General features: G+C 42.8%; 2 protein-coding genes across 4 annotated transcripts in view; both read left to right on the top strand.

The window, feature by feature from the left end:
- The window catches only part of SLC9A6 (solute carrier family 9 member A6), a 35395-nt gene extending 30284 nt beyond the window's left edge, over positions 1-5111 (top strand). For all 3 annotated transcript variants that reach the window (XM_073358470.1, XM_073358471.1, XM_073358472.1), the window contains exons 14-16: positions 540-619; positions 2389-2494; positions 3325-5111. In XM_073358470.1, coding sequence (XP_073214571.1) covers positions 540-619; positions 2389-2494; positions 3325-3600 — 462 coding nt within the window. In that variant the 3' untranslated portion in view covers positions 3601-5111. The remainder of the gene's footprint in view (positions 1-539; positions 620-2388; positions 2495-3324) is intronic.
- Positions 5112-12867: 7756 nt separating this feature from the next.
- The window catches only part of FHL1 (four and a half LIM domains 1), an 87183-nt gene continuing 84511 nt past the window's right edge, over positions 12868-15539 (top strand). Inside the window, exon 1 of the mRNA XM_073358469.1 lies at positions 12868-12913. The gene's annotated coding sequence lies outside the window, so the exon portion shown is untranslated. The remainder of the gene's footprint in view (positions 12914-15539) is intronic.

Below are 15539 nucleotides of genomic sequence, written 5' to 3'. Positions count from 1 at the left end.
AAAAACATGGCCTCTGCCCCCAACAAGTTGGCTCAGTTATAGGGACAAATAAGATTAGACAAAGGGGAAGGGAATGGGAGGGAAGTCTTCACTTCCATTGGGAACGATGTGTAATTCCACTTCAAACTGTTGCAGGACTGAGGTTTGTGCTGGAAAGGTGGTGGAAGGAAGTGGGCTCTGAGGCTGAGGAGTACTAACACCTCTAATTCAGAGACTTTTTGGCTGGTCACATGGTACAGGCTGCACCTTCTTATTTCTGCTTCCTAAACTGTGTTAAAAGAAGCTTCTGATGAAATACCTCATTAGTATTCTATTGCCATGTAAGCAATTGCTGAAGGCTCCACAAGGATGTTACAGGACCGTCAAAAGAAGATGTGTGCGTTAGAGAATGATGAATTAAGGAGCTGTGAAAAAGCTGGCGAACCCCTCTTCCTCGACATACACGTATAATCAGAACAGTGGGTTTTCATGCCGATCCGGTTCCAAGAGAAAGAGAATTGCATTGTGCAGTCATCGTTTAACTTGTGACTCTTTTGCAGGGTGCCCCGGAAAGTGAAAGGAGGAGTACGAAAGCAGAAAGTGCCTGGCTGTTCAGGCTGTGGTACAACTTTGATCACAAGTATCCTTAATGGAAATAAGAACACGTAAGAGCCAGAATCTGGCTCATCTGAGTAACCCTATTAACTCAGAGCATGCTTTGTCCCCTGGGAGAGGAGTAGCCAGCATTAACTGATCCATTGTTCTTCTTTACTTCTTATAGTGTCTGCACCTGTGAGAATTTATCCAACTCTTACCACCAACAGTTTTAGAAGAATGGCTCTTCTCAAAGCCAGGCTCACGACAAGGATCACGATATGGAATTATTTAAGTTCCGTGTGTGTGTATGGTTCTTGTGGCAAGAGTCCAGTAATAAGTTCAGAAGCTCTTCTCAGCCCTTTCCTATCCCGTTACAACATTCTGAATTTGTGCTGTGCTGTCTTGCTTGTCCTAATGCATTGCAATGAATTAATAGTGAAGTGATTTGCCAGGCTCTTACGAAAGGTGCTGTCTTCTGGAAAAGTGGTGGTGTTGCCCTTTTTAGAAAAGGGTGTTAAACTGGGACTGTGTTCTGGTATGTTCATTACGCTCGTTTCCCCATTCATTTGGTTGCAATCATGTTTCCTCGTTTGATTATGATTTGCATGGTCCCAAATATCTAGATTTCCTTTACAAATTATGTTTGGAACTGGTTGCTGTATTTTGGTTGAATACTTTTAGTTGAAAAGTTGAATAGTCCTTGTAAAATGCTCTGTATTCTTTAATGCAGGAAGTGGGAAGAAGGCTTTTTTTAAATAAAGAGGAGACATAAGCCTCTCGGAAACTAAATGGTTCCAACATTGAGCTTGTTCTGCTGAGCATTAGCAGGTCTCTGTGTTGCCTGTGCCAATAGCAGCTGCAGCTTTTTGTGCGGGGGAAAGCTACTGACTAGCATGTAGGAAGGAAGTGAATGCACCATGCAGGAGCAAACAGCTGGGCCCAAGCTCCAGCATGTGCATGCAGAACTAGATTTGGAATCCGGTCATGGTTTTAGTCTCCAACACTTTTTTGTTAACCCAATGATGGGATTTTCCAAAGTAACTTAGAAGCACAATGGGACTTAAAATCATTGGAACTTGTGTTCCTTAAGTCACACAGGGTGCATCTTCATTAGGGGGGAAAAAAATGTGTTCTTACCTCACGTTAGCTAATCTTTTAGTAGCTAATAATTACTGCTAATGGGCAGTAACTGACTGAAGATGAAATCCTAGTGAAGACAGAGCGGTTTGTAGTTTGTACATGAGTTAGGAAGCTAAGGTAAAGACTTGGAGAGCCTAGGGATTGCCTTGGCCTGCTAACTTGTGTGCAAACTAACTGCCGTGTCTTGTCACTATTTTACCTCTTGTTAGTTCCATGCAGTAGCTAACATGAGTGAAGAATGCCCCTCCTTTCCTAGAGAAGACAATGCCTTAGGCACTCTTGAAAATCCCACCCAAAACCTTTACTGTTTGCTCTTAAACACACCCAGAAAATAAAAGATGAAGTGACATTTTGTCCTGAGACAGTGTGCCGGAGACTGTTGCCAGAGAACAGCTATAGCATGTGAGAAGGGATACACGCAGCAAATAGCAGAATCAGCAGCAACGCAAAGGGTCTGACATAGACTGGACTGACTTCTTGCCTCTGTTGCTTGATGCTGTGTTCTCAGCAGGGCTGCTTGATGCTCTGTTCTCTTTCTTGGCTCCATAATCAACAGACATGTTTAAATCTTGTGCTCTGTCTGTCTCAGCTTCGTATTTCTGCCCCACGGCATTGTGCACTTTGATTTATAAATACAGCCATGCTCTGTCTCTGCCTTAACACACCCCACAGCTATCTGAAGCCTCTGTTGACGCACAGTGGCCCCCCTCTCACAACGACACTGCCTAGTTGCTGCGGGCCTGTTGCCAGATGCTTGACGAGTCCTCAGGCTTATGAAGTAAGTCTAGTACTAGTCTGCCCCCGTGTTGTCTGAATCGGATGTATTTATCTTTCTGTCTACTTTCTGGAGTATGTACATTGATTCCTTAAGTCCAATGTTTTGGGGTTTTTCATCTGTTATCTGAAGTTATAGAATATAGTAAAAGTATTTATTCATCAGCTTTTTCACATGAATAGTGTGTTGCCAACACATGGGTCACTGTTGGGAACTATCTTGGGACTCCTGCTCCATGAAACAGCTGATGCTGGGAGCTTTATGAAAAGTCAGACGCTTAGTCTGGCAGATGAGGCACCTCCCTTGTGCATTTTGCCTTCACAGCTGAAAATAATTGGTCACAAAGTGACTGTGGCCTCGGAGGTGGTTGTGTCTTCCATATCATGTGGTGATTGTGACATTTCCCACAGTGGGTGGATTGAATTAGAAACCAGAAAATTGCCAGTCAGGGTCAAACTGTTTATAGAATCATGACACCAGCAGTTCTTAGTACCCATAATGCATCTGGTCACTTGTGAACTGTTGTACGTGATAGCCTCTTATGGTGGACTCTGTCCATACCAAGGGTTTAGTGAGAAGTGACAGCTCAGAAGAAACATTGAGCTGAAAGCCCTTGTTGTCCTCACTCAGTTAAGGTAATGTCTTATGCTTGTGTGTTTGGATTGGGGAAGCCTTTGAGGGCACGACTTTGTGGTCAGAGATGTGAAGGAGAATCCATCACTGGATACTGCCTCTTGTCTGTTGTTGGTTGTTCTCAGACTTCGGGACCAATTCTAGCTATATGTATAAGAAACCGATAAGCAAATAAACTCTTGATTCTGTTTATTATTCAGAATCAAGAGCAACTGAAGGACGATGATTCCGACCTTATTTTGAATGATGGAGACATCAGTTTGACATATGGGGATTCTACTGTGAATGCTGATTCTATCACTTCTGGTGGCACGTCGAGGAGGATTGTGGGAAACAGTTCAGAAGATGCACTGGATCGGGAGCTGGCATTTGGAGACCATGAACTTGTAATACGGGGAACACGCCTGGTCCTTCCCATGGATGATTCCGAGCCTCCGTCAAGTTTGGTAGATAGTGCAAGACATGGCCCAGCGTAAGATTTATGTTGCTCGATTTAATTGACAATAATATCTGCATATGTGATCACGAAGAAATATGTACTACCTAAAATCTAATGCATGTCTCAGAATGTCTAAGCTGTATAAATATTATTTATATGGTGCCAGAAGAATATAAATATTCTCTACAAGTTGGCTTGTGAAGAGCAAGCTGCAGTTTCTTAAGCTGAAAGCCATGTTGACTGCATTGTGTAGAAAGAAACTGGTTTTTAGCATAATAATCTTTTGCACATGGTGGACTTCTTTTCAAGTGGTGTGATGTATGGCCTTAGGTCCCAGCTAGGTAGGGAAAGTGGCTGATTTCTCTGTTAGCATTCAGAATTCAGCTTGACACAGACTAGAATGACAAATGAAATGTTTCCTTTGCTTTGCTCTACCTAGAGTTGTTAGGGAGGTGTCAACTAAAGATGTAAATTGCTTATTAGTCGCATGACGACTGTTTTGGTCTCTCATATCTCTGATTGTCAAATACACACATTATAAAATTGGCAAAATCTCTGCGCAAAGATTGGCCTGATGGTCTAGTAGCCAGCCGTACTCTGCACTGCTGTATTTGGATCTGAGCTGGGGTCCCCATTTATCCAGGCCAGGAAGCGGTGTAAGGCATCATTGACTCAGAATCCTTTGCTCCTGGGGAGGAAAGGGAGCATTTTGCTCTGAAGTGACTCACCCACTCTACTAAGCCACTGTTTAGATAATGGGGCATCAGCAGAAGCTATTTCCAGCCGTCCTCTGGTCTAGGGTGGGTCACCATGATGTATGATTTTTCAGATGGGGGCCCAAAGCTTCACAGTTTGTGTTTTGCAGTTATATTTGAGGGAAAGAATTGATCACACACAAGCTGCATCAGGCTTATTGCACAGGCTTTGTAGTTGGTGAGTTTGCATTTCAGGTGTGTCTTAAACAGCTTTTCTAGAGATAACAAACACATTTTTAAGAGGTGATTGAGTTCTGAATTTTGGGAAGGGGCCATGTCTCAAGTGATTGAAGCCCTTTTACTCATTAGTCATTGAGGAAACTAAATAAACATACAAGTGTACTGTAGTTCCATGCTATACCACGGAGTCACACCTATCCAAACAGGAAGTGTAAAGGTTGTAAATTGAAACTGTAGATGTAGATTTCTTAAGAGGTATTTAGAAATTGAGGTGGTACTGGAAGGGAGTCGTCTGTCCTCCTGTCTAGTTGAAATTGTTGCACTTTGTTTGATACACTGCATGCTAAGGAGTTATTATACTCTCCTCCCTGATTCATTTTCATGTCTCTTACGGTTTATAATAAATGTTTGTGAGCTGCCATGTTTTTACATTTTTCCAAGGAAGAGCACAGAACAATTTGCTATTTCACATTAGTGTACTAGGATTTATTCTTCAATGATGGGAATGGCCAAAGGTGCAGTGAAAATTTAAGAAGCTGAGAACTCTTATTTCTTGCTTTCCCCAAGAAAAAAGTTCCAGCCTAGAACTTAACTGTGTATAATTTATTTTTAGTCGCACAATCAACCAGTCCTTTCACAGTCACAAATACACACACTAGGCTGATTTCCGAGTTAGCATTCACTCTGTTAAAACAAGAGCACACTTCCTCAAGATAGCATGGGACCTGATCCTAAGAGGTATCTGAGCACTCACAAGTCCCATTGACTTTGCTTGGAATTGAGATCAGGACCTGAGACCCCACTGTGGTTTTCTTTGGATGTTTACCCACCACTGTTGTGGAGTGGGACATTCGTGCAAGGGGGAGGAGAAATAAGGAAATACTTAGACTTTGACTGAGTGTATATTTATAGTTCAGAAAATAAAATTACCTTTTCTCATTTTCTCAGGTCTAAATAACATTGCCTTAAAATTACCGAAGTGGAACTAATTTTTGCAGTTAAACTATCCCCAAGAATTCCCCCCCCCCCCTCTTTTCAAGCAAAATGTATAGGTTTTTTCTATAGGACTCCTCCAGAACTGTGTACATTCTGCGTTTATATTTTAGGAAATCAGAATCTTCATTGCACCCAGTAAATGGCAGTTTTAGCTGTTAACATACCCATTTGTTGTTTAGTGCTAGCCAGTTTGTTCCCTGCTATGCAGGGTTTCCATGCAGTGTGAATTTTATATTATGTCTGTATCTTAACTTCATGTGTTTAAAAAAAAGAAAAAAAGTTAAAAAAAAAAAAAGTTAGTGTTGATTTTTGTTTGCTGCACTATTATACATCAAATATTCTTTTTATTTTGCCTGTTTAAAAAGAGGTAGGTTCAATAACTACCTCCTGTTTTTTCCTCTGTAAGCTGGGTGACTGTGAATTCAATTTACAAAGATCCACGCTGATACCATAGAATGTGGAAAACACAGCTATTGTTCAGTATGCCTCTGATAAGAGCACATCATCTGATTTCTTCAGTTACTAGGTATTCAAAGCAATTTGAGATTGCTTCCTAATCTCTCCCGGTGAAGGATCCACTGCTGTCAGAGCACTGTAAACCCCCAGCTTTGCCCACTTAATAGTTTCAGCGGAGAAATACCCAATCACTCCAATCCCAGTCAGAATCCTACTGCATAGAATTCCTATAAGGGGAAGTCTACACTGCGGCTTCGAGGGTGCTTCCCAATGCAAGTAGACAGATGCGTTGGCAGTGTGGCCAGGATGGCTCCAGCTAGCGATCCCAGTCCAAGTCTGCCCGACTCCTTCAGTACTACCAGTTTGTGCCGCTGCGGCCACGCTGCGCTTTTTGGCGAGCTAGCATGCGTCTGTCTACCTGCATTGGGAAGCACCCTCCCAGATGCTGCATAGACATTCCTAAGAGACCATTCCTGAAAATTGTTTGCAGTGTTGTTGTAGCTATGTTGGTCCCATCTTATGAGAGAGAGAGAGAGACACGGTGGGTTAGGTAATCAAAGATTGGACCAACTTCAACTCAAGAAGAGCTCTGTGTAAGCTCAGAAGCTTTTTTTTTTCACTAACAGAAGCTGGTCCAATAAAAGATACTACCTCACCTACTTTGCACTGAGTGTGCTAGCAGCTAGGGCCTCATCCAGTACTTATTGGAAGCAGTGACAAAAGCCTCACTGGTCTTGTGTAGCCTAGGACGAAAGGTGCGGTGTTAGAATGTGTTCGCACACAGCCGTTCTGTTTGGAACTGGTCAAGTTCAAAACTAGGCAATGCTCAACTTTTAAAACATGTTAGTTAGAAGGCGTTAGCTAATATATGCTACTGTCACACCTTAAATCCTTCCCTAGACCAGGCCTTTGATTTGGAGTTAGGGCCTGCATGTGTTGCCTCTATAGCCTAAAACCTGTGAGAAATCAAGACTCACCTGGCAATACCAAGTATCATCACAAGGCCGGAATTAACTCCTATTAATTAACTGTTGTTAATGTCAGGTTTCAGAGGAGCACCCGTGTTAGTCTGTATTCGCAAAAAGAAAAGGAGTATTTGTGGCACCTTAGAGACGAACCAATTTATTTGAACATAAGCTTTCGTGAGCTACAGCTCACTTCATCGGATGCATTCAGTGTTAATGTGTTTCTCTCTCCAACTTTAATACGTTAGCTACAGTATTTGAATTGCCAACACATTACTTCAGTCCTAGACTTTTGGTGTCAATTAACATTTTAATTGATGATTGAAATACTTTAGATAAATATTCTAGTGTGTATTTTTGTGTAGTCAGGAATTATATTGTGTGTTAAACATAATATAAGGACTGCTTTAAAAATAAAAATGGAATGAGTGAATCAATCAAAGCTGGGATTCAAGAGTGACTTTATAGAAACAGCTCAAACTTAATAGTAAACTATTTCCTTTATTCTGTTGTAGTGGGGAATTCAGAGGGCTTGATCTTCAGTGGTGTTGAGAACCTACAGTTTCCACTTACTTCAAAGGAAGTGGTGAATGCTTAGCACCCAGAAAGAAAAGGAGGACTTGTGGCACCTTAGAGACTAACCAATTTATTTGAGCATAAGCTTTCGTGGGCTACAGCCACTTCATCGGATGAGCTGTAGCTCACAAAAGCTTATGCTCAAATAAATCTGTTAGTCTCTAAGGTGCCACAAGTCCTCCTGTTCTTTTTGCAAATACAAACTAATACGGCTGCAACTCTGACACCTGTCGCTTAGCACCCAGCATTCAGGCCTGTAGATCTTTTGCCAAATATGTAAAACAGCCCCAGATGCACAATTTTACAATGCTTTTATAAAGATTTAGAGATGTCACCCCTTGCGAATCCTCTCATCTGTAAATTGAATTGACCTGGGTTTTGCACATGGAAAAGCACTGTTGATCAAGTTTTGATTTCTGCTAGTATTGTTGAATTGTCCAGTAATGGCATTAACTTCAGTAGTTGTGGTGTTTTGTGCAATTGGCTTGTGATAGTTGATGATCATTATTGCACCTTCTGTTTACGCTGACTAAATCTTTTACTGTTGCATTGTACTGTGAAAGAAGGATCCTAGGCCTATAAAAAGTTTTTTTTTTCCCCTTGAATAAGTCTGTAGTGTTTCTTTAATTCACAGGGAAATAAAAACCTGTAACAAAGACATGACATTTTTGTATTGTTAAAAGAAATTTTCACAGCCACGTGATAAATGGATAAATGATCAGCCACTGCTGCAAACCACTGACATTGCATAACGTGGTTTCTTCCAATTAGAGCTAATCTATTTGGAGCAGTAGGCTGGAATGTTAAAAGGTGTTCACAACTTGACTGTCCCAACATCAATACCAACTTTGGAATGTGGAAGGGAACTAGGGTGGGGAATGGCTGGTGCTGCACAAACCCGGAACAAAAAAAAAATCTTTGCCTGGAAGAGTTGACAATCTTTGTATAGGCTCAGAGGCAGCAGGTGAATACCACAGACAGCACAAGGAAACAATGGGACAATACTGGTCATATGGGAACTGGCCGTCGCAGTGTTGTTGTCATTCAATAGTACTCTGTAGACTGCACTGACTCAATCAGGGCCCTACCATATAGTTAGGGGTCGTGGTGCTGCCGGAGGTGTTGCTGTCAGAGACAACATAAAACAAAGGGGCTGACCACCTGTGGGTTCTGAAGACCCCACTCAGGTGTTAGCCCCTGGATCCTGGTTTAATTCTAATTACATTCTGCTCACCCAGATTTCCCCCTTGCAGCTGCATTTTGAGACTGCTCTCCTCTCCACTTCGTCTCCTACCCAGTTTTGTGGAGCCGTGTGCCGTTGGAGCAGCCATCGTGTTCCCCAGCTGAGGTGGCTTGGGGTTGGGTGAAGTGGTTCCTGTTTGCTGTTTAAGGCCTCAGAGGTCCTTCATCATGAAAGATGTTATGGAAACTTCAGAGATGTAATCTGGGGGTTGTTCTCATTCCCAACGCAAGATGAGCAGCTAACTTTGGAGTTTTTAGTGGCTGAAAATCCCTTATTCTCTGTAGCCCTGTGCCATTCATAAATCTTCATGGACTGCCTATTGCCTAAATTTGTATGCAGTGTGATGAGGCGTCCACCCCACACTGGCAGAGAAGGAGTTAAAAGCAGTTATTCTGTTGCGTAGGCAAAACAACGGACCTGTTCTCTTCTTAAATAAATCGACTCTTCTGTAAAACTCTAACCCACAGGGACTGAGGAAGGTAAATGAATCAGTGTATCGTTGTTCATGTGTAAAAATGTATGACTTAGTCAGGCAACGTCTTCCACCCCACACTGGCAGAGAAGGGGTTAAAAGCAGCCTGGACAGGCTGTGCAGGGAACAGCCAATAGGAGAGTGGCTGTGAAGAACCGCCAGTCAAGGCCTAGCAGGTCCATATAAAAGGGAGCTTCAAGGCAGAGTATTTCAGTTACTGCAGGGAGCTCAAGGGAGAGGACTTGGTTCCTAGAGGGCTGCAGGAGGGTAGCACCTCAGATAGGGCAGCTGCTAGCAGGGACCATGGGAGCTAGAGAGCACTCCTGGCTAGCTGCTGGGACTTGCAGGCTTGAGGCCCTGGCCACTAGCTACAGCAGTGTTTTTCAATCCGTTGGTCGTGACCCAGTACTGCGTTGCAGCATGTAAGGCACATGTCCTGGAAAAGCACTTCATGAACCCCCCTCTCTACGGGTGTATATGAAGCACTCTCTGTTGGAGATCTACAGGGCTGATTAATTCAACCTGGCGGCATGCTATCTCACTTCCTGTGAAGATATTAAAGCAGTTGTTCTGTTGCGTAGGCAAAACAACGGACCTGTTCTCTTCTTAAATAAATCGACTCTTCTGTAAAACTCTAACCCACAGGGACTGAGGAAGGTAAATGAATCAGTGTGTCGTTCATGTGTAAAAATGTATGACTTAGTCAGGCAATGTCGTCTTTTTAAACTGTGGCTGTACAATATTCTAAACGGTGAAGAGGTGATGGAAACTATGTAGCTTTCATCCTTACCCCGTTCGTGGCTAGAGCCCTGCACTCAGCAAAGGAGACATCTAATTTGTATTTTTTGAAGGCTTGTTGATTCTCCTCTGTGGTGGTGAGTCACCAGCCACTGCAGCTGACTGCCAAAGCACTGACTGCAGCCTGCAAGCAGCCTAGAATGCTTCTCACAGGCCCCAGAGACCAGAACTGCTTGCCCAAAGTCACATTTTGCCTTTGGAGCAGCCTGGAAATCTTCAAGCAAGTTCCTTTTCTCTGCAGAAATGTGTACAGCTGAATAGTGACCATACACTCAGCTGCTCAGTTTGATTTGCACAAACCTAACAAGTAAAACAGGTTACAAATGTTAACGTCACTATTACATGTAAATTTATTCAAGTTATTTAGAGGGGCATTAAACTCGGATAAAAAAACAAAAGCCTGTATTCAAAGAGAAAGATACTTACAGATTTACTTCATGCCCGTAACCTTTATATAGCATATTGGTGCTCACAGTATCTGGTGGCATTATATAAGGGACTGGCTTGTTAAGAGTTTTATAATGCGCATAAAATAACTATGTGTCAGAGTATAACAAGTACAGAGTAGGACAGTTACAAGGAAATAACCATATGCATCCTCCCACTGATCTGCTATGGTTGTTAATAATGCTTTCATAATAGAAAACAAGATACTCTGGCTTTCAAAGTGTGCAGTCACATTTTGAGAATTCAAATGTTTAAGTGTAAACCATAAGGAAATAAATTTTAATCCAGGACTCTGACTCACTGTAAAGATTGGTGTTGCTTGCCTTAGAAAGTAGACATGAAAAGAGCATATAAAATAATGAATGGTCTAGAGAAGATAGATCAGGAACTCCTGTTCTACTTGTCTCATAATGCAAACAAGAGGAAACTTGTAATGAAATGTAAATGGTCACAAATTCAAAACCGATAAAAGAATTTTTAACACAATGAAGAATTACCTGTGGAACCCACTGCCACAGGATGTCATTGAGGCTAAAAATGTAACAAGATTCAAAAAGGGATTGATCATTTATACTGATAGCAAGAATATTGAGTTATGACAACACATTCAGGAAGAGATCTTAAATCTCTTAGATCATTTTAGAGTTTAGGAGGAGATGTAAAGGTGGAGGCAGATTATTCCATATCTGTCTGCTGCAGGGTTCTTGCACCTTTCTCTGAAGCATCTGGTGCTGACCGGTGCTGGAGGCTAGACTGACCACAGTGCTGATTCAGTCTGGCAGAAAATATCATATTGCCCGTATATAAATCCACGGTATGCTTACATCTTGAATACTGTGTACAGATGTGGTCAGCCCATCTCAAAAAAGATATAGTGGAATTGGAAAAGGTATAGAAAAGGGCAACAAAAACAATCTGATTTGATGGCTGGAGATACGGGCAGCGCAGTATTCAAGAGAGTTACCAGGAACAGACAAGGAGACACAAGGAGAGAAACAGGAGTAAGCAGTGCATGGTAGTAACCACTGGGTCAGAATTGTGGCTATGAGACTGCAATCTTCCAGGGCGACATAGATCACGTTGCTTTGCACTTGTGGTTTATGGCACCAGAGTGCTCTGGTAGAATAAAGGCCCCATTCAGGAGCTGAGAGTTAAGAGAGGAGTAACCACCATCAGAGTGTATTGTTCCAGCTACCACTCCAATACCTTGTTCAGGTATTGAATTCAGTTCAGACTATCCCCTGGTTCTGTGGTTAGTGCACTCTCCTGACAGGTGAAAGACCCTTGTTCAAAATCCCATCCGCCCCTCAGGTAGAGGGGGTGGAGCTGAACCTCGGTTTCCCACCTCCCAAGTACTTCAACCGCTGGGTTCAAAGGGATCCTCCCATACCTGCCTCCGAGCTGGGCTGTGAGGATATTTGTAAGTACTATGGGAGGCAGGAGCTGCAGAGAAGATTCCTGAATGATATATAGAGAAAGCCAAGCAGGAAGGGGTAAGTGACCCTCAGTTGTACCAACTGGAAACAGTAATAAAGGAACTGCCATAAGAACGGCCAGACAGGTCAGACCAAAGCTCCATCTAGCCCAGTATCCTGTCTTCCGACAGTGGCCAATGCCAGGTGCCCCTGAGGGAATGAACAGAACAGGTAATCATCACGTGATCCATTCCTTGTCATCCATTCCCAGCTTCTGGTAAACAGAGGCTAGGGACACCATCCCTGCCCATCCTGGCTAATAGCCATTGATGGACCTATCCTTCATGAATTTATCTAGTTCTTTTTTGAACCCTGTTATAGTCTTGGCCTTCACAACATCCTCTGGCAAAGAGTTCTACAGGTTCACTGTGTATTGTGTGAAGAAATACTTCCTTTTGTTTGTTTTAAACCTGCCACCTATTAACTTCATTTGGTGAAGGAGTAAATAACACTTCCTTATTTACTTTCTCCACACTGGTCATGATTTTATAGACCTCCATCATATCCCCCCTTAGTCACCTCTTTTCCAAGCTTAAAAGTCCTAGTCTACTTAATCATCTTGCACTTCTTGCCATTTCTCTGTCTGGCATCCTTCCTGGGTGCACTAGATGGTGCTCTTGCAGCAGAGACCAACTGCACAGACCTCAATCATCTCCTCCGGCTCCTGGTCATGTCCTGCATGAGAAGGAAGCTGTGGGGGTGAGAGGTCTTATTTCTAACAGCACGGACGAAAATGTATGTCCCTGCTTTTGTCCCCGAAGCTCAATTCCATTGGCATCCCTGTCACAATGATTATGGCAGCAGCATTCACAAGGCCTTATTCCCTGTCCAGCTAAGGTATTTATTACTTTTACATCAATTAGCAGGTGCTCGTTGCTCCTGGCCTTTACGTTTACAGGAAGTGCTATGCACCACCCCCTGACTGCCACGCCATCTGCCTGTACAGTTTGCCTCTGTGGAGAAGCCTGCATTGAAATCTGCTATATTGTGAGTGAGACATTTCCACGGTGACTGACTTCTTTGCTTTTTGGGGCTGTGGTTACATTGAGTCTTTGGGCATTTTTCTACAGATAACTAAGGAACAGAGGCCAAGGCCTAAGTGCAGCCTGGATCTGGTTATTTCTGAGCTGGGTGCCTGTGTGAGGGGGAGAGTAAGTTTATGGAGGCTGATTTATTTCTCAGCATTCTGCCCCTGTTTGGTGAATCGCACCTTTCCCGTCCCTCATCCTGCTGCTTTTCTCATTGGGACTGGCTTTTTCTTGTAGACAATAGTTTTAAAAAGAAAGAAACCAGCAGTTTGTGAATGGGCAAGACAAGCTGATGGTGTCACCAATTTTGGCCACTTACAGTGGGATTTTCAGCAGCACTCAGTATTCGCCAAACTCTGCTCCCATTGGCGCTGCTGACCAACACTCAGTGCTGTTGAATTTCCCACCCTTAGTAACAAGTTTCTGTGCCTCAGGCCCCTTCCTAAGCTCTTCCACTCTTCCCTTTGTGGCATCATTCAGGCTTGAAACAATCGCAGCACTTAGGAAGCAACTTCTCTGCTTTAACCCACATTTCCTCTGTCCCCCCAGAAAAGAGGGAAGATTTCAAAGCACTTAACACTCACTAGCAATCTTGCCTTGCAGCATCCCAAACAAACGGCCCTTGTGAGAAGGAGGGGGTTGGTACAAATGATAAACTATTTAAAAATATTCAGCCTTAATACTGTAAGGTAGCAGGTCGCAGATTCTTTTGCTCAGCGGTCCACAGTGTGGCCAAAGAAATCATCCTGCACCTCCCATCCACTTGTGACTGCAAAGGATTATGGGATTTGAGGCATGGGGTGAGTCTTTGCTGGCTGTTTTTAGAGCATAAGATCATAAGAGCTGCCATACAAGGTCAGACCAATGGTCCATCTAGTCCAGTATCCTTTCTTTGGCGGTGGCCAGTACCAGAGCTTCAGGGAGAGTGTACGGAACTGGGAAATTTTGAAGAGCGACTCCCCTGTTTTCCCCTTCTGACTTCTGGCACTCAGAGGTTTAGGATTGCCCCGAGCATGGGGTTGCATCCCTGACCATCTTGGCTAAGCCACTGAAGGAGAGATCCTCCTAGTTCTTTTCTGAACTCGGTTATACTTTTGGCCTTCACAACATCCCATCGCAATAAGTTCCACAGGTTAACTGTGCATCATGGAAAAAGGTACTCCTTTTGTTTATATTAAATCTGAAGCCTATTAATTTCATTGGGTGACCACTGGTATTTGTATTGTGAGAACGGGTGCCAAACACTTCTCTATTCACTTTTTCCACGCTATTCATGATTTTACAGACCTCTTTCATATCCCCCCTCAGTTGTCTCTTTTTAAGATGAAAAGCCCTCATCTTTTTAGTCTCTCCTCCTATGGAAGCCGTCCATACCCTTGATCATCTTTGTTGCTCTTCTGAGAAACTTTTCCAGTTTCACGATCTCCTTTTTGAGATGGAGCGACCAGAACCAGGCACAGTATTCAAGGTGAGAGTGTACCATGGATTTATATAGTGACATTATAATATTTTCTGTTTTACATTCTATCCTTTTCCTAATAGCGCCTGCTATTGTTAACTCTTTGACTATCTTGGATGCTTTCAGAGAACTATCCATGGTGACTCCAAGATCCCTTTTTTGAGTGGTAACAGCTAATTTAGAACACATCATTATATATGTGTACTTGAGATTATTTTTTCCAATGTGAAATACATTGCACTTATCAATGTTGAATTTCATCTGCCATTTTGTTGCCCATTACCTAGTTTTGTGAGCTCCCCTCTTCACAGTTAGATTTGGATTTACTATCTTGAATAATTTTGCATCATCTGCAAACTTTTCCACTTCACTTGTCACTCCCTTTTCCAGAATATTATTGAGTATGTTGTACAGCATTGCTCCCAGTACAGATCCGTGGGGGACCCCACTGTTTACCTCTCTCCATTGAGAAAACTGACCATTTATTCCTACCATTTGTTTCCTATTTTTAACCAATTACTGATCCATGAGAGGACCTTCTCTGTTATCCCATGACTGCTTAGTTTATTTAAGAGCCTTTGGTGAAGGACCTTGTTCAAGGCTTTCTGAAAATCCAAGTACCCTATATTGACAGGAATCACCCTTATCCACATGCTTGTTGGTACCCTCAAAGAACTCTAATAGATTGGTGAGCTATGACTTCCCTTTACAAAAGCCATGTAGACTCTTCCCCAACAAACGGTGTTTATCTGTGTGTCTGATGAGTCTGTTCTTTACCATAGTTTCTATCGACAACAATTTGTCTGGTACTGAAGTCAGGCTTACTGGCCGGTAATTGGCATGATCACCTCTGGAGCCCTTTTTAAAAATTTGCATTGTATTAGCTACTCTCCATTCATGTGGTATAGAGGCTGAGTTTAGCAATAGGAGTTCCGTAATTTCATACCTGAGTTCCTTCGGGATTCTTGGGTGAATACCATCTGGTCCTGGCGCCTTATTACTGTTTAATTTATCCATTTGTTCTAAAATCTCCTCTATTAACACCTCAGTGTGGGACAGTGCTTTAGATTTGTCACCCAGAAAGAATAGTGCAGGTGTGAGTATCACCCTCACATCCTCTGCTGTG

Source organism: Lepidochelys kempii, chromosome 9 (genome assembly GCF_965140265.1).
Source record: "Lepidochelys kempii isolate rLepKem1 chromosome 9, rLepKem1.hap2, whole genome shotgun sequence".
Lineage (NCBI taxonomy): Eukaryota > Metazoa > Chordata > Testudines > Cheloniidae > Lepidochelys > Lepidochelys kempii.
This window is presented reverse-complemented; position numbering and strand designations above follow the sequence as displayed.